We start from the raw sequence: 19,468 nt of genomic DNA on the forward strand, positions 1-19,468 counted from the left end.
CTCAGGGTGAACTGGCTCTCATTTTTGAAAAACACGGGGTGCCAGTGGTGGATCTGCTGGTTCTGGTAATGGCAGGTTCACCATTGGCGGTTGCCAGTCGGGCTCTACGGTGCCGTGCAGTGAACACAGAGCCCGCTAGAAAACGTCGGGCCCTCAGGTCACCCTCATGAAGTCTGTTTCTGATTGTTTGGTCAGAGGAATTCGTATGAGTAGCATGCATCATTTTATAGCTCTGGCAGTGCTCCTCATTGTCCTCCATGCAGAAAGGAGCAGACACCAGTACTGGTAATTGGTTAAGGAACCCTGATGGGTCTGTCCAGCTCTTCTAGAATAACTGCCTGGAATGACTCTCCTGGAATTTCCTTCCTTGGAGTTTCCTTGGAACTCTCTGTGTATGCTAAACCCTAAATTCAAAATTAAAATTGTACCCAACAAATATATGCCCTCTCCCAAAGCCTAAGTGAAAACAGAGTGTAGCAATGGTTTTATTTTTAATGGAAAGTTCAATAAAGTTAAGTGAATAAGTCAAGCACTTGTGAGCTATATGTGAAGATACACTGATGACATGTTAATTGGATTTCTGGTTGTGATTAATGCCATGTTTCAGCCATGTTTTTAGATTCATCCGCCCAACACAAGGAAGAAAATTCAGATATTTACAGGCCTGTTCTTATGCTGGTATTTGGCATTGTTCCTGCATATTAAACTTTACAGGGCCCAGAGTTTCTGTATTGCTTGTCACGGTTGCTAAGACGGGCCTCTCTCTATTAAAGCCTTCATCACACCACTTTATATGAATGTGTGGGTACATCTGGCCAATATATTTGGTATCCTCTGTTAATTCTGGCTCAGGCTCCTAACATGATATCTAAAAGGCCTCCAAACCACAACTGCCCAGCACCCACTCCCCTGGGAAAGCTGGAAGAACTGGGAGTTGGCTGCATGTGTGTGTGTGTGTAAAACAGAGCGAGAGAGGACATTGACCTTGCTCTACTTACATTTAGTTTTCTTGCAATGGTGGTGATCCAGGAATTTAAGCCTCTTCTGCTGTTCTCTAAGTAGCTGTAAGTGGTTGTGCGTCATTCTGCAGAAGTGTGCCAAGCTAAATGCCTGGACTGCAAATGCGAATGTGGGTCCAGGTCCATAGTGAATAAATCAGACTGCAAAGAGAAGACTGTAAGTTGTATTACTTTAGCCATAGTAATGACGTAACAATTAAAATGACAAGTGATATAGTTGGGTTAGCTCTAATGGCTCATAACACCTTTGGATATTTCTATTTCTCTCATTTTGAAAAAATAATTACACCTTGAAGTTTACACCAATGGTTGCATAGCTACAAAGCATTTTTAAAAGGATATCACAGTGCAGTGTTTTGGTTAATGTACTGCAATTCTGCAATAGTCACAACAGGCTGTGACATGTTGTCATGACCTTTGGGGTGTTACTCCGCCCATTCGGGTAAGACAATTCATATGGCAATTCATATGGCAATTCATATGGCGGCTTACGTGGTGCTGATCAGTATAAAACCCAAGAATAATCTTTAAAAATAAAGAAAAAAAGCGTGAATAATGTTCTCATAAAAATAGAATATACGTTAAATTGGTTCTCAGTTTTATGTTACATAACAAAACACTGTAACATTTTCATGGTTCAATGGGCTATCAAACACGTAATCAAGTAGATGATAAATGAAGTGTAGAGAAAACTAAGCGCAAAGTCTCCAAATGACGGGATGTTGAGTTTAGCAGCACTGCGTTTTTAAAATGACACAGACTCTGTTTGGAAGCAGTGGTACCTTTAACCGGTTTAGGAATGGATAAATCAGGGTAACATTAAGCTTTCCCGAAGCCCCAACCTCAGCCCAAGCCACCTCTTTAATTAGACGTCATTAGCTATACAATAGCAATACAATGATCAGTGTAGCTGCTCTCCTACATGTTACAATAAAGATTAACGTCCAGGCATCCATAAAAAAAGGATTTACCAAGTTTAACAGAGATAGCAAAAAGTTAACTTGCTTGTAATGTATGTTTGCACTGATTGCCGATCACGCTTCAACTGAGTCGTCCTCGGTCAGAAGGAATGGTACTCCACAGTGAAGTAGTTCAAATAACTTTACTAAGGAGGTGGCAGATGACATCAACAGGATGTACAGCGTTTGTAGGGAGGCATTACAGTATTCACATGCAGGTGAAGGGGGTATGAGTGTGTATATGGGTGTGTGTGGTCATATGGTAAGCACGCACACAGTATTAACTCACACAGGAATGCAAGTAAATACGTTATCCTCCGACACACCTCTCATCTGTGCAGAACTGCGCTGAACACGTTCCCAACCGGAAGTACAGATACCGAGGTGCATCATGGGTAACGTAGTATAAACAGTTACAATGAACAAGCGGACTTTTAACATTGCTAGTTTCCATCTATTCAATTCAATTCAGTTTTATTTATATTTTTATATAGTGCCAAATCACAACAACAATTGTCTCTAGGATGTTTTATATTGTGAGGTAAAGACCCTAAAAAAAGGGAAAATCCCAACAATCATATGAGCCTCTTTGAACAGATACTATTTTCTGACTGATGCATTTCTACAAAACTAAACCACGCAGCTCTGCTATCACTTCAGACATGAATGAAGACAGAAAACCAAACAGCAGTGATGCTTGGATGGTCACTGAAGTTGTGCTAGGTGGCATATAACTAGTGGCTAGCTTCAGAGTGAAGATAACGTTTATGTGAGGGTCCCCAAAGAGAACCTCACTGATGATCCATTCACAGCACGAGCTGAGTCATAAATAGTTTGGATTGCTTGCTTGAAAAATTCCTGATCCTCCACACTGATGTCTCAGTTAGCCTCCAAGTAGACGTCATTGTCTGTTTGGCGTCTGAGAGGGCAGTAGTTTTATCATAAGGTTTTCAAAACTGAAAACATGCAACACACATCAATATTGCTAATAAAAAGACGCATACGATGATCAGAAAGTATAACAACATGTCATCATCTGCCTTAGTTATCGGAGAAGGAGCTTGGACTCTGAAGCAGCGTTGGTACATCATCACTGAGGCTACGTTCACTCTGCAGGTCTTAATGATCAATTCCGATTTTTTGATCAAATCCGATTTTTCTGTCTGCTCGTTCACACTACAATTAAAATGCGACAGCAAACGTGCAAAAGAAGACTTCACACACAACGCGCTCTGTTTAGACCCAGACCGAACAGTGTTGTTTGACTGTTCTAGACTTTACGTTTCCCAATTTTGCTTAAAGTTGTAAAGTTTGTTATCTACATTTGGTCTAATAATGATCCTTATTGCTGTTTTAGAGGAGCTTCAAAGGATAGCTGCAGATTTCTGTCAGAATCTGCAGATTATACAGAACAAATAAAATGTTCACGTTTCTCCAACGTTGTCTTCCCAACAGTTTCACTGACATCTACACGGGATGGCCAGGAAGCGTTTGCGATGTCTTCTCCGGCGCTGATAATCGGCGTCTGTCTCGTGTCAGTGACGTAAAAGAAGGATTTAATGCGACATGACCATTCAAACAGCAGTCGCTTTCTGAAACATCACATATATGTATCGGATTCAGAACCACATATGAAAGTGACCCAGATCTGATTTGAAAATATTGGATTTGTGCCGTTCACACTGTCACACCATGATCGGATAGATGGTCGCAGAGGGTCAGAAAAGTCGGATTTGGTGCGCTTTTGCCTGCAGTGTGAACGTAGCCTTAATAAGTGGACTGAAAATTTGTGGCCTAAGCCTGAAAACGGGGTCTGTGCCCGGTAAATGAAAGAGTCAGATGAAGAGCTATGGTGGGGATGTATGTATTTGAACTTGTATATAAAATTTGACCATGTGTGGATTAGAGAAAATCCAAAATAAATTCAAACTAGTGGACAATAAATAGATGAATAGAAACCAGTGAAAACCCCCCAAAATCTAAAAAACCAAAAAAGCTGAATGAAATAATATTAAGACCAGTATGTAATAAAACATGCAGGAATTCTAAGACACTACTATCTACTGTGCTGTTTTTTCATCCTCATTTTAATAATAAAAAGTGAAACGTCATCAGGATTGTTGCACTGACTCGTGCTACGTTCACAGACATCTCTGTGAACACTAAACCAGACAGACTCCGTTTTCAAAACATTTTTTTCTTTTGTATCCTCGACAGGTTTTCTGGAAAATCCTCAGTACAAAGTTTATTATCCTTAGAATAACAATTTCTGGGAAAATGAAAACATAAGCATCTGTTAACACACAGTAAAATTTGGTTATGAGCCTGTAGTGTTGCTCTGTGATGCTTGCCAAGGGTCTTCCTTTGCCTGTAATTACTGGATCAAATTCACGTCACACATTAACATGAAGCAGGCAGCCAAATATGTTTTATTCCAACACTGAGAATTTATATCCTGAACTATGTTTTGTCCTTATATCACACTGAGATGCAGTTTTAGCCAAGCTTGGCCAACAGATGAATATGTTTGCTTGACCTAACTGAGTTGCTGGAGTGAAGGCTTCAGCACACACACAAGTCGTATTCTTGCTTCGTAGGCAGACTTGTAGGGATGTGGTCAGTGTTCTGGACAGGAGAGATTTAGTCGCTCGGGGTGTGTTTCGTCCCCGTCCCTGATTGTGTCCTCAAACTCCTCTCCACCGGTGCGTGGATAATTACCGGGTCCGCTCGCTGCGAGGGACTCCTCCTCTTTTCCCTCTTTTTATGTGCACCCATTTCTAATTATGCACTGCAAGGGAAGCTAAGGTCTGTTTTTCATAATTCATGTTTTGCTTACAAAGTGTAAAGACTGCTGTTCGCCAGACCTCTCACTCCTCCACCCACCAAGTCCTTGTTAAATTTTTGTGTTGGTGCTGAGTTTAAACTAATATTTTTTTAAAGTGGAAACTCATCCTACCGTTATGATTAGCGCAAGTTCCTGCTGCTCCAGCCATGAGAAAACTGAACACATTTGCTCCAGCAGAGTAACGAAAAGCTGCTCATGGACACAATTTTTCCCCTTTTTTAGAATTATAGTTTCAGGAAGGCTGCCAACTCCTACCACTCTCAGCTTTGGCACAGATGCTCATTTAAAGGAAATAAAGTTTTTCAAAATGATCTTTTTTTTTTTAGTGCTGCAGTTCTGAGAAAGTGGCTGGATGTAACAGTGCTTTTGAAATAATCACATATAAAAGGCACAGACACAAAGAGCTCGCACACAAACTCAGTGACAGTTTGCTGTATGAAATCACACATATGCACACATCTATGTAGCACTGTTATACATGTTTGGACGATATAATATCATATTATAATTCTCAGAAGTTCTTTTCTATTGGATACTACACTATTCTGAGAAACTGGGATCACTGCATCTCTCAAAGCTTTGACTTTAAAGACAGCTCAGGGGCTGTAGGGTCAGCAGCTAGCAGCTAGCTAGCAAAATTCAATTCAGTCTTATTATTGGCAAATTTGCTCATTTCCTTTAGTAACAGTAATTTGAGCAGTTAGTTGAACAATCATGATAATATCAATAAGCCAGTCATTATATCCTGAATTTTTATAGGCTTTCCTCTTTATGCTAAAACTATATTTGCTTTAAGGGTGTACGACAGTAGTTTCATGCTACATGCTACTACACAATCTTTTGCAATAACCAAAGGTTCAGTAACTGCCTGACAGAAAACCACTCATACTAGAACAGAATAATCCTGCAGCTGATCCAACCGTTCTGTCAGTCAGGACCAGGAGAGCAAGTGCCAGAGACTGCAGTTCGTCAGATGAATGCTTTGGGTGAGCCTTAAAAACTCAAAACTTCTGTTTAAATGTTATTTTGGTATAAAGTTACGTATAATCCAGGGTTTGGCCTCTGACAGGTAGAGGCCAAACCCTTTTTTCAGCATTTAGCTGCGTTCCAAACGTATTCGAGCAGTTTTGCTGGTGACTGAATGATGTTTTAAGCCTGTTGTCCAATTAGCATCCATTTTGGAGTGAATTACTTATTTACTACCATAATGGTGGTTAAGTGTTTGTGAGCTTAATTGTATCTTGATTCTAGTTATTGGACACATGTACAGACGGACAGATGTGGAAACTGCAAGAACCTCTGCGCTGGTTTTAGCAGCTGAGTCATGTTGCTGCTAGCTGATGAATTATTAGCACTCTTTACAAGCTGGCAGTGGAAATCTTGCATGGACTCACGTGTTGTGTTTGTAAAGGAAAAAGATGACAGCTGCAGCTTTGCTTTGTTTCATTAAATCACTGTGTTATTACTGGCAGTCCTGCTGTCATATTCCCAGCGTCTTGGACCCAGAGCTTTGAGGATTTGTGAGTTCCCCTGCCTCTGCCCTCCTTGTGCTGAGTTAATTTCTTTCCCATGTTAAGTTGCATCTTACTTCCTGTTTTATTTTAGTAGCTGTTTTTCCTGTGTCCTGTGTTGAGTTTAACTTCCCTCATGTCATTATTTTAATTATCTTCAGCTGTGTTCCCCACCTGTTTCCCATTTGCTCATTATCTCTTGTCTATGTTGTCCTTGTTGTGTCGTCCATGTAGCCGCGTGTCTCCTTGTGCTTCCATGTTCTCTGTGCTTCCTGAATTTGTATTCCTATTGACATCTGATCTTCAGATTCCCTGGCTTTGGTCCTGAAATGTTTTGGGATTTTCGGACGTCATGTAATTCCTGCACTAACAGCATTAAATGCTTTGAGCTTAATAATTCCCATTTCCTGCATTTGGGTCTGCTGAAATGAATCAACAGTCCACACAGCAGACAGCTGTCGTGGTTGCCTGTGATAGTTCAGCTTTAGCTTTCACATTTCCAAATATTCAGGTTCTATTTCCTAACACCTGCTACGTGGCTTTCAAACATGCTTTACTAGTGTTCTTGTAGTCTGGACTATTCAGCAGTTTTGAAAAATATAAACAACTCAAAGTGGAATCAGCACAGGACTGGAGTTTCATTCTAAACAGGGAGCTTTGAGTCTTTCACACAGCTCTGTCTGTTGCTGCAATCGGTGAATAAAGGCAAAAATACTCCCCAAATATTTTGAATCTGTACTTTCGACTGAGTCTTGGGTCAACCCAACAAGAAATTTCACCTGTGCTGAATTTGTGGCATATGCCTTTCAGGATCATCAAAGAAACATGGATACTTGTTTTTTCAATTCAAATCACTATTATTTATATAGCAGCCAGTTCACAACATGATATCAAGATGCTTGATATTGTAAGGTAAAAGAAAGACAAGAGAGAAACCCAATGATGTGATGATTCCCTATGACCAAGTACTTGGTGACGGTGGGAAGGAAGAATTCCCTTTAATAGGAAAAGACCTCTGGCAGAACCAGCATCAGTGAGGGTCAGCTCTGAGTGTGATTGGTTGGAGGGGCGAGGGGAAGAAGGAAAACAGCGGTATCGTTCAGTGAAAACTGAAACTACCCTTAGCTTGTGTAGCATGTTAGCGATGTTGACTGCGGCATGTTGATCCAAACTGCTAAATAAGTAAATGTCGGGGTATCTGACATGCTTCAACTTAAAATAAATATAAATATTTATTGATGGTCTGTTTTACAGTTCGCTCGTAAAAGTCAAAAAATGAAAAGAAATCTTCAAAATAAAAAAATAGAAATAATAAAAATGCCAAATGCCCATCCAACCTCGCAGCGGCTTGATTTAACTGCCACTCCACTCATCACTGCATCACAAACGCCTCTGACCCCTCACAGCACGCCATCTCTGAATGAATACGATATGTACACATGTAGAAAACTCGCACTCGGAGGTACAAACTCTCTTCCAACAGACAAGTCTTATTATCGATAGTGTTTATATTTCTCACAAAACCGAGGACAACAGTGATGCGTACAAGAATGTGCAGAAGCAGCACAACATGAAGAGCTCAGTGAGGTTTGTTACAGCAGCCTGGGACAGATCACCGTATTCCACAAGCAGCAGCGACAGCTCTCCCCCATTCACAGCATATATATTTCCATCTCGCTCTCACACACACACACACACTCACACACACCTTTACAGTTTAACCCCCAAAATTTCATTGTTATTTTCATTGTTTATTGCCAGCTGTTTATTGGTAAAAACTATATTTTAAAACAGTTCTTTGAGCTTTTGTCCAAAGTGGAGGAAAAGGAAAAGGAAAAGGAATGGGCATGCACCGAGACGGGTCTCAGTAACCTGGTGGATGTTAATGAAATCGATCGCATCATTTGGTGAGGTTTAGTATCATGAACTGATCTGCATCGGGCCGCCAGTGCATTAAACTAAAAGTCGAGACTTTGAACAACAGCTTTTTAGCCAAGTTTAAATGAAGACGATTCAAAAGAGTTGAGATCAAAAACAAGAATTATTTGCCTCTCGCCTTTTTCTTTTAAATTAAAGTGCAGCCGAATGGGCTTTACTGCACGTTCACACAAACACAAAGAGGAACAAGCCAGAACTCACACACATACATAAATGCGCACAAGGAGTCGAGTTAATTCAGTCATACTGCTTTGTTCTGATGCAAATCACTCACGTGTGACCGACTTTTAGAAACAGCAGTTAAGATAAGTGGACCGTAAGGCACGTGGCAGTCATAGGATATTGTAACCTGTGTTTAATCTCAGATTTCCAAAACAAAAGAAAGAAAGAAAGAAAGAAAGAAAGAAAGAAAGAAAGAAAGAAAGAAAGAAAGAAAGAAAGAAAGAAAGAAAGAAAGAAAGAAAGAAAGAAAACGATTTTTTACAATCCTTCTAACAGTGACTCTTGTACAATATAACATAAATACTGTGCTGGAAAAAACAATATTCCAAATTTTTTTTGACCAGTTTCAGTCTCTCTCTGTAAACATTGAAAAATGCAAATCAAGTCTCCTCAGTTCTCAACAAGACAACATCAAAATAACAACAAATGTTCGGTGTGTAAGGCTCAGCCACCTCACTAATCAAACAGTCTCTAAAGGAAACCTTTTCAGTTTGCTTCCTTTTGTTTTCTAATCCGTTAAATGTTCCAAGGAGTGAACCGTGCTTAATTGTAGATCCACAAGGAGCAGAGGTGAGCAGGGGGAAGCTAAGGGATGGGGCCAGGGAGGGCAGGGGAGAGGGGGCTGTGAAGAAGGGCTCCATCTATCAGAAGAGGCTGGTCAGCGTGGTCTGTGATGGGCTCCGGCACTCGTGGACATCCATGCTACCCGGCACGGAGGTGAGCACAGAGGTGACAGTGGGCATGGTGGGGTTGGTCAAGTCCGTAAGGGTGGTGGGTGTGCTGGAGGGACTCATGGAGGCGTTGGAGATCTCAGAGGCCGGGCCTGACGGTGTACCACCCTGCAGCGTGGAGCCGTCGGACGCCTTGTCTACCCCGGTGCTCTCCTGCCGCAGCAGGTTCCTCCTGAATTTGGCCCGAGCGTTTTGGAACCACACCTGCAGATGGATGATCTGTTAGTACACTTCTAAATACCAAAACAAACCCACGCGTGTTTGATATCATAAAGAAATAACATTCATGCAGAAAAACATTATTATTACATTATTACAGGACTTTCAGTTCAACCTATTTGGTCGTTCCTGAGTGTGCAGATGGTTTTGCTTTCTTGGGTCCAGGTTTTGAAATATAAACATTTTTTTATTTGGAGCCGTTTCCTTCAGTAAAATAATTCCACATATATTTGTTTTGGTGCTGAAATGTAATTTTCAGTGGTGTGAGCACTTCCAGTATATTGGGCTAAAAGTCTGCACACCACTAAAGATAGATTTCAATATGTTCCTCTGCCCTTTCTACACTGTTCGATTAACCGGGAACTCCTGTTTCCAACATGTTCAACACACTACTTTTATGCATTATGTTTGCTGTTGGTCATACAGTTTTCTGCAGACTGTAGTCTGAAGTGTTCTGCTACATAAATGCCAGCCCGCTCCTTTAACAGTCTGTATGTAAACTGGATTTCTAACAAAATGTAATGCGTCACTGTGAACACACTGAACATGATTTCTTCTCTCAGTCTTCTCACTTCCTACAGCAGGTAATACAGTTCAGGCTCTTCAGCTGCCTCACCACACAGCACCGACACTAATAAAAAGAGGACGTGATACTCATGCTGATGGATTACCTACTGTATCCCAGGCAGGTCTCGAAGCTAATTTTGATGCTCTAGTAAAATAAAGGAGACCCATACCTGCCTGAAAGCTGGGAAAAGCCCTCTCAGGGGTATCAGCCTCTTGTGTTGGAAACTGGCTAGTTGTGAGGTATCAGCTGAGAGGTAACTAACACATGTTCATGTTTCCAGAACGCACAGTTGGAAACGGCAAAAGGGTCAATCACAAGACCGACACAGACAAATAATAATTCATTACATAATTGTTTGCTTACTTGACTTTAACAGCTAAAGCACCAAACGTGTTTCACGACAGTTGGTGATGAAAACCAGAGAAAGGAGTTTAAATATCTGAAACCTAAGTAAGTATGTAAGTATGAAAATTTTAACTCAGCTTTAACTGAACGCATTTCACAATTTTTCTTTGACTAAGACCAAAACTTCTCCGCACCTAAACCAGCCTGTGACAAATGTAGAAACTGTCACAGTCAAGCAACAGACGTGTATCTCTTGGGGAATAAGTATATTTCAAAAATGTAAATATATCAAAATATAACGCGGCTTGTGATGTCACTGAATCTCAAGAATACCCATATTATCTCCATTATCTAGCGAGCATCTCTTTGTGTCTCTTTAAAGTCTGTTTGCAGATGTTCTGACTGGAGACAAAGATAAAAGAACACTTGGAAACACTAAGCCTGAGCGCTCGTCCTCTATGTGTAAAAGCTATAAAAGCCTTTACTTTTCATGGCTGTTCACACAAAAGAAATTAAGCCATTTCTTTTATTATGCTTGCACATGAAAATAGAGAGCAATGTCCTCCTGCTTTCATTGACCCTGGCAAAAAGCAACACGGGTCCTATTTACAGTGTTTGCAGAAAGAAATGCAGTTATGATTTTACACATTTGCAATAAGATTAACGATATCCTTATTTTTTTTATCACAACCTTCTTTTTTTGCTCTGGGATTTTCATTTATTTGTCATGTTTTTGAATATAAGATTTCCTCTCTTTTTCCAGTAATAAAAGTGTGTTCTGTGATTTGCAGAGCGAACGAGGCAGCAGCCGAGCTGAGTGTTGGGAAGTGTTAGTGATGGAGTCATGATGGAGCCATGGGAATCGGGCGGCTAGAGAGTCGCTTCAGCTGAAGTAACAGACATGAAAACTCGAACGCATCAAAGCAAAACGACTGCTTTGTTTTCTGTGAGCGTTAATTAAAGCAGCGGGATGTTTTTTTTCTTCCTTCTCAGTAAAATTTTGATTTAGAAACCTTTTTGTCTTATTTTTCTTCTTTTCAGTACCCCAGATAATTTGCTGTCGTCTTTTGTGGAAATCAAATGCTCTGTTGTGTTGTCGCATTCTTTGCATGTATTACAGAGCTTTTTGCTTTTCATCCCTCACTCGTCACCACAACATCACATCATCCACTGAGTTATATTACGTTTCATTTTTTTTAACATTTCTCTTTGATTTCCAGGTAATTTTGGTTTCCAGCATGAACAGAAATATTAAGTCTGTTTTTCCTGAAGGCAATTAGAAATTCTGCTTCTGCTGTTATGAAAACGAGAAAAGAAAACAGAAACAAAGTAAGGGAATCCAATTCTGATTTTGTTTTACTTGTTTCCTAAAAGTCTTCCAAGAACTTGAGATGAAAAACAGCAAAATCATAAAATAAAGCAGCTGATTTGGCTCCTAACTGTAAAACACCACTTCATTTATATTACCACTGGTTATCACTGGAAATGTCGCCCTGTTGGCTTGTGCGAGCTACTTTTAGTAACAGAAAAGTGAACTGTGGTCGAGAAGTGAGAGGCTGCTGGCGCTACCTGTAAGACCCGCTTGGTGAGGCCAGTTTTCTGGGCAAGCTGCTTGAGGTCCTTGGCGTCTGGGTTGTGGTTGATGGCAAAGTAGGACTTCATGGTCCTCAGCTGGTGATGCTTGAAGGACGTCCGCATGCGCTTGGTCTTCTGACTGGAGCTGTACTGGGAGTCCCTGTCCATGGATTCGCCGTCGTTCTCGTTACAGCTCAGCGCTTCATGTCAGCAGGGAAAGGAGGACAGTGGGTTAAGACAAGTTGGAACTCATTATTAACATCATCATTTCATTCCTCTGCTGCTGTTTATGAAATTCTCATGTCCCCAGAGTATTATACTGTTACCAGCAAGGAGGTGAAAATATATTTCAAAGAATAGCCTGGGCATTTAAAACCTGCGCTTTCAGTTCAATTTAATATTATTTATATAGCACTTGGTGAAAAACAAAATCCTTTTCACAGAAACAGACCTCTGGCAGAACTGTTGTGGCAAATTTGGGGGGGGGGTATTTTGTAATTCTTTTCACATATTATTTTATTTAAACGTCTACATTAAATTCAGCAAGAGATCTATAGAAACTTTGTGCACTGAGGGGCTTCGTGAGGCGCTGACTTTAAAGCACGACAGTGTGACTGATCCAAATAACTAAACTGTAAAAAAAAGAAGAAAATTGTTTTCTAAGCTCTATTATTGTACACATCTCTTTGTAAATACAATAAAAACGCCTCATTCTGTTTAAATCTGCACAGAAATACAAAGTGACCAAACAGCTGTTTCTTCCAGCTGCAGATCACCTCCTCTCCTCGTGCACCACACCAGTCTATTTGTTTGTGTCTTTCTGTCCTAGGAGGAGGTGCGAGCCTGGATACAGCCATCTCTCTCTCTCTCTCACACACACACGCACACACACACGCACGCACACACACACACACACACACACACACACACACACGCACACACACACACACACACACACACACACACAGTAACAACAACACACATGTATTTGTCCCCAGCCTGAAAAATTCTTGGCAATATTCAAAGTGTTGCTGCATGCATAACAGTTCGCGTTCAATATCAGAACGCTGCAAACGATGAATATGAAGTGAGTGAAAACCAACGGAATAACACTTCACTTAATTAGCCGATACACACCAGGCAGAACAAATGCTGCTTTCTGGCCAAAACATATGCTGTAGCATTTTTTTTTTTTTTACAAAAAATAGGAGAAAAGCAGCTTGTAGACGGTTTCCTTTTCCCTGGTCTTCCTGCACAGTTATGGCCGTTTGTAGGAGCTGGCGCAAGGTTAGGGTTAGAGCTGTTCTCATGAGTCTATTCAGGTGAAGCTTTCGTGTTGTGTGTGGCTGCAAACAGAAGAGGGCGCATCGCTTCTTCACTCTCATCACTCAGCTTCACGAGCTTTTTCTTGTTTTTTCTTAAATGCCCACATTGAAAAGGATAAACTAATTCACAGCGTTTTATTTATATAAATTACTTTTCCTTCCGTTATCGTCATCATGACGCCCTTTGTGTGTGTGTGTGTGTGTGTGTGTGTGTGTGTGTGTGCGTGTGTGTGTGTGTGTGTGTGTGCGTGCGTTTTCTTTTGACATTTTTTTTACATTTAAACGTCAATCACTCAGTGAAATTATGTCAACTTACACATCTTTTTCTACGTCTACGTTTTAAGGAAAGAGAAATCCGAACAAAAAGCGTTCTTGTGTGATCACTCCGAGGCTTTAACACCATGTTAGCTGCAATCGCCTTGTTTTTACGTGAATATGGGAAAAGGATGAGAGTCCAACCACATATTGCTGCCGTTAGCAACTTATTGCGCTCCCTACTCCCTCTTCAAGTGAATAACTCATCAAATCACATTGATCTGGCTGAAATACACCCAGTTTGGCCTGGTCCCAATACAAAAAAACAAAAACGCTCACTCAATGTGTGTATGCCTGTGTGTGCGAGCGAGTGAGAGAGGGGTACAGGGAGGTGGTTTGGGGGGTAGGGTGAGGTGGTGTGTGCGTGGGTGAGGAGTTCTGGTGGTGGTGGGGAGGGGGGTGGGGTCTGTAGATGTCTATGGAGCCTGACAAGTGGAAAAGGGCGAAAGCAAAAGCCGGCACATCAAAAAACTTTTCTTTTCACTCCACAAAGTGGACATGGGAGGAAAAAAGGTTTAGCATCCGCACACTGTTGCCACTGAACATTTAGTTGTATTGAGTTGTATGAAAAGTCCAGTCCACATATATCAGTCCGCATATTGAGGCTGTTTGCCATAAATAAGGTCTAACTTGTTTCTATGCTGCACTTTTCTGCTTTGTAACCTGTGGCTGTTTTTGTCCCGTGGCCCCACACGTGGCCCGCGAGCTTTTTCTTTGTTTATTAGTTCAGGCTTATTCGTGCGATTTAGCGTCTACACCAACGCGCTGCTGATACTTCAAAACTGAGCCGAAAATGTGCAGACTCACAAAGTGTGTATGATCCAGAAGAGGTTACGGGAAAGTGCGCAAAAAATGTAAAAACGCACAACAAATGGAAAGGTTCACTATTACGCACAATTCGGTGTTAAAATATTACAGAGACACCAGGACGGGTTTAAATCTTCTGATATCTCAGTTTGAAGTTACAGTGAACTGTAAATGGAGATATTAAAGCAACAAAGATGTTGTTTTAAATATCGAATAAGTTGTATGGTAAAGCTCAAACAGCGTCACCACTGAGGACGCCACAGCACAGTAAAAACCTCTAACGGAATGTTACAAAAACATTTTTCATTAATGGAGTCTGTCAGCTTCAGTCAGCTCCCTCCACGCTTCGTGGCTCTTGATCTCCACTTTGGACAAAAGCTCAAAGAACTGTTTCTTAAATTTCTTTAAAGGTCTAAAACGATTCAGGCAAAACTTGGCATTAATTAAATAAAAAGGAACAAACGCAAATTATAACTATATCACGTTTTCAATATAATTTCGATCATTTTTTTCTTTCGCTTGTCGAGATTCATTTTACCTGCATTATAAGCAGCCAGCTCGGCCCCTGGCCCAGGACTTTTCCTCTTCCTCGGCCTTCCTTTCTGCACCGTCCCCACGCTGCTGAAGTAGGATAGTCCGAGCGTGTTGGCCGGGCCCAGGCCTTTGTGCGGCACCACGTCCGCGTGGTTAAAATGTGTCTCATATTCTCCCTGGATGAGAGTCTCAAAGTGCAGCCGACAGTACACCAGACTGTCTTTCATGCCAAAGTGGTCCCCGGTGGTGAGCATCTTGCTGCAGGTAGTGCAGGTGAAGCAGTTGAGGTGGTAGACCAGGTCCCGAGCTCGCATCACCATCTCCGAGGCCGAGATTCCCAGGTGGCACCGAGCGCATCTCTGCACCGAAAATCTTCTGCGGACAACACAGAAACCTCATCAGCGGCTGGATGCGAAAGCTGGTGGGCTGTGCTGGTAAACTATGCAGTGGCACGTGTTTTTATGCAAACAGACCAACTTTGACGCACTTAAAGAAGGTGCAAAAAGTTTCCCTGTGGACGAGTGTGCTAAAACCTCGACAGCAGATAAGGGAGTTTGCTAAATGTGTTTAAAAAAATACCTTTTGTATTTAAAATAGAATCAAAATAGGATTCTATTTTTTTATTTAATTTTCTTGGGCCCAAAGTATTCCTGAGGCTCTCTTTTATTGCAAGGTGGGGGTAGCGGGGGTGGTGGGGGTCACTCTCCCCTAGAGAGATGCTAACCTTAAAACTAACGCTTTCTTTATCTGATTTTCAGGGGAGGGGTTTAGCACAACTGTCAGCATGAATCACAGCTTTTCTTTGGGTCTTAAATGCTCAAAGAGCTTTGACAGGAAAACTCCGAACATCACATTTTCTAAAGAGTTGCAAACAGCTTGTATTCACTGCAGAAAATCCGCTGCAACGCCAGCATCAGTTCTATTTATGTGAAACTAAAAATAATAATTATTTCATTGACACATTTTAGAATTACTAATGTTTTTAAATCTACCCCCCTCCCCTGCTCAAACCCGGTGCTGCTTTAGATGAAGATAATACAAATATTCACCAATCACATGACCGGGATTAGAGCCCCTGCGCGCTCTCCTACCTGTAGTAGTCCTCTTTGCAGTAGATGCTGCCGTCTTTGCTGAAGCAGGTGAGCTCGGACTCCAGGTTGAGTTTGCACTCGCAGCACTTGAGGCAGCGCATGTGCCACTGCTTGTCCACGGCCAACAGGTAATATCGGTCCGCGATTTTCCTGCCGCAGCCCGCGCACAGAGCCACGCGCTCGTTGGTCATGCATGGCATGGACTGCAGGTCGAAGCCGTCAGGACAAAAACACACGAACAAAAAAAAAAACAAAGAGAGAGACTCAAAATAAAATCCCGTAAAATCCTTGAAAGCTACAGGACCGCATCTCTATGATATTCTCCTCGAATATCAGCTCACTGCTGAGGGCCACCACTCCCGTGTGGCAAGAACAATAGTCTAAAGATTAAAATATCTATATCTATATATACCTATAGATATAGATATATATATATCTATATAGATATATATCTATATAGATATATATAGATATATATCTGTCAAATAGATATATAGATATAGATATTTTAATAAAATAATAAAGTATTTTAAAAGCTTCAATAATACAACATATTGAAATTAAAGTAAAATTAAAGTAGCTGCTCTTCTTTTCATCAAAAGACACAAGAAATTAGATATGTTAAAACGAGTATTTTTGTTTCAGTAAAGGAAATAATGAGCTACAATTAGTCTGAAGAGTCTTTACAAAGAGAGCATAAATTACACGGGTAACAGGGGAGGTCAGAGCGTCATTATTCTAATAATCCCGAATACTCAAAAAGCAATGTGCCAAATAAAACGAAGAGCTATATAATTGCATAATTATATAAGTATAATTGCACTTAAAAAGCTCATCGAAGTTCGTTGACATGCTGTGTGTGGGTTTGGAGGATACTGAAGAACATTTGTGGTCATGGGAAGCTGTGTCTGTGCTGTCAGTTTCTATCAGAAAATATAAACCCAGCCATGCTCGTAAAAGCTTTTAATATGAAACAAAGCCTTGTGAGACGAGCATTATTTTTCCAAAGGCCTGTGAATACGGACACATATGCACGCGCCTCTGATTTGCAAACTCTGAATAATAATAATAATAATAATAATAATAATAATAATAATAATAATAATAATAATAATAATAATAATAATAAGAAACACATTTTAAAAACTTGTTTGATTTTATTACAAATATAATTTATTATTACAAAGTAGTCTAACAATTTGGGATTTTTTTGTGAAAATATAGAAAATAAAAAGAAAGGTTGAAAATATGAATTTAAAAACTTACTAGCTTGTTTGCTGTAATGTAACGTGACAAAGTTGGGGCGTTTTTTGGACAGATTAATAGATATATGAATGTTTAATGTTTGCTTACAAAGCAATAACTATTTATATATTAAAAAAACAATTTATAAAAACAAATTGGTGAAGTTTGCAGACGAATGTCGTCTTTTTGAATTATTTCACTGTCTGCTCGTCTCAGGTTTTGTTCTGTCTGCAGCTTTGCTGAGATTAAGTTTTAGGTGAAAGTATGGCAGTAGGAATCAGAAGGTTTAGGCCTGTAACAGCAACTTTGAGAGCAACTTCAATGAAACAAATAAATGAAAGATAATTAGAGACGGGGGGAGAAACATTTTGTGGATACTTTCCCTCCGGTTTGAATTTAAAGTAAAATCAGATTGCTTGGAGCTGGAAGAGTGCAGCCGTTGACACATGTTTCCAGGCTGCCATGCTGCTTGCGCTAAATAGCCAAAGAGGGCCAAAACATGAGTCTCGCCTACCGTCTCTGACTCTCCCATATCGATGGCTGAGCTGATGGCCGCTGACTCGCTCTTTCCTCTCCGGTCCATTTCTTCCACCACACCGCGAACGTCGCCTCCGGGGAGGCCATGGAAAAGCATCGTAGCCGCCGATGGGAGGATGTTATAACTGTTCTCTTCAGATCTGCAAGCCAAGATGTCCATGAGAGGGGGAACCTTCTGCAATTATGCCACTCAAAATTTTCGATCTTTTAACGTTTCCTTTCTTGCCGTGACAAGCGAGAAATCCAGATCAGGGAGGAAAAAATATGAGGGAAAAACTGGACACGTGTTCTCCACACTACGTCTCATCTGCCAATGGAAACCGTCATCCGAATCTCTCCAGCTCTCGTTATTAATAAGCTATGATTAATTCATTAAAAAGCGCACAGATTTGCCTTCTCTTAGTGGCATCTATTTTATCTCAGGCATGATAATATGTTTCACTGCCAACTGCTCTTTCTAGATTTTCTTTTCCATTTACGGTGACTAAACATACCAACTATAGAAGCTCCCGTTGCATGGATCTCAGCTCTGCTCCTCGCCGGGAGTAATATTTCAGGTTTTCGACAGTCTGCAAAATATTTCCTCTTTTCTTCTGCAGAACAGTTCGTAACTCAGTACAAATGGCAGTGCCAAAAGATGAGCAGCAGCTTTCTACTGCATCGCCCAGCCCGAAAAATAATATTTCAAACAGAAAAAAACTAGACCTGGGTATTTGAGAAAGGCTTTTCCTCCTCCTTAACAGTCCAAGTTGAGACTTACGGCAAACTACTTTTGCTTTGCAGAAAGAAAAAATCATAAAAACAAAAACAAGCTTAAAAAACGAAAATAAAATCCTGGGAGAAGAAGCAGTTTTCCTTTACAGTAGTTTGTTTAGATAATGTTTTGTCTTGTGCCAAGGAGGCTGCATAGATGTGCGTAACAGCAGAAGAGGAGGAGTTGGCTTTACGTTGACTGATGATAGGCGAGTGTTAGCTGGCCCCCAAAACCGCCGTTCCTCCTTCTCAGGTCCGGTTGGACTCTCCGCTCCTTATCAACGGGACCCTGTTGCGTCACGACACACCATTTATGTTCATTGGCTGTTCCGCCGTCACCGAACTGTTTGGCCACTTTTACCGACCGGTCTAAAAACGCAGCAGTTCTCCCTTCGTTACACACGGAACACCGGCCAACCTCACACACACACAACACACACACACACCCTCCTCCTTCTGTCTGTCCGGAGCTGCTGCTTGAAAGGTCAGTTTTAAAGGAAAGAGAGCAGGAGAGAGTTTGAGCTGAGATGTTTGAGCTGTCTGTTTCTGGAGGTCTGCTAGGACCTTTGCTCGTCTGACGCACAGAGAGGGTTCCGCACAGCCTCACAGTGCTGCTGCTCCAGCTAACAGCCTCCTCATGACACCAAAGCGCTCTGCTTAATCTGCAGGGGTGGGTAGAGCGCGTGAAGTGCGTGAAACAACCCATAAAGAAGAGCATAGATATTATATTTGGATATTTTGGTCACAATTATTATAACGGAAAGTATATATATATATAAAAAAAATATACCCCCCCCAAAAAAACCCAGGGTAAACACTCTTTCTAGTAACTGTTAATTTAGTTTTTCATATTTTCATAACCCCCCCCCCCCCCCCTCTCTCTCCATATATATATATATATATATATATATATATATATATATATATAT

The 19,468-nt window shown here is 40.9% G+C and overlaps 1 protein-coding gene across 3 annotated transcripts; it reads right to left on the minus strand.

Moving 5' to 3' along the window:
* Positions 1 to 6,879: 6,879 nt before the first annotated feature.
* On the minus strand, positions 6,880 to 18,955 carry lhx2b (LIM homeobox 2b). Of its 3 annotated transcripts, XM_086313202.1 has the most exons (6): positions 18,281 to 18,955; positions 17,764 to 17,926; positions 16,005 to 16,207; positions 14,918 to 15,288; positions 11,927 to 12,132; positions 6,880 to 9,429 (listed from the first exon to the last, which is right to left on the minus strand). In XM_086313202.1, the coding sequence occupies exons 2-6, from the start codon at positions 17,881 to 17,883 to the stop codon at positions 9,139 to 9,141; spliced, it is 1,191 nt and encodes a 396-aa protein (XP_086169328.1). In that variant the 5' UTR covers positions 17,884 to 17,926; positions 18,281 to 18,955; the 3' UTR covers positions 6,880 to 9,138. The 3 variants fall into 3 exon arrangements, with proteins under 3 accessions (XP_086169328.1, XP_086169327.1, XP_086169326.1); XM_086313201.1 differs by having other exon boundaries at positions 14,918 to 15,285; positions 17,764 to 18,955; XM_086313200.1 differs by having other exon boundaries at positions 6,881 to 9,429; positions 17,764 to 18,954.
* Positions 18,956 to 19,468: the final 513 nt, after the last annotated feature.

This window comes from Aulonocara sp. 'chitande type north' Nkhata Bay, linkage group LG12 (genome assembly GCF_057382095.1).
Source record: "Aulonocara sp. 'chitande type north' Nkhata Bay isolate Kocher_YH1m ecotype deep benthic linkage group LG12, A_spYH_male_GT1.1, whole genome shotgun sequence".
Taxonomy (NCBI): Eukaryota; Metazoa; Chordata; class Actinopteri; order Cichliformes; family Cichlidae; genus Aulonocara; species Aulonocara sp. 'chitande type north' Nkhata Bay.

What these genes read in the sequence shown, in the direction of transcription:
- lhx2b (XM_086313200.1), bottom strand. Translation starts at nt 17,946, where the DNA reads ATGGACATCTTGGCTTGCAGATCTGAAGAGAACAGTTATAACATCCTC. An exon ending in ATATGGGAGAGTCAGAGACG is followed by an intron (nt 16,208 to 17,763) that starts GTAGGCGAGACT and finishes TTCGACCTGCAG; the next exon opens with TCCATGCCATGCATGACCAA. An exon ending in TCACCAAGCGGGTCTTACAG is followed by an intron (nt 9,430 to 11,926) that starts GTAGCGCCAGCA and finishes ATCCATCTGCAG; the next exon opens with GTGTGGTTCCAAAACGCTCG.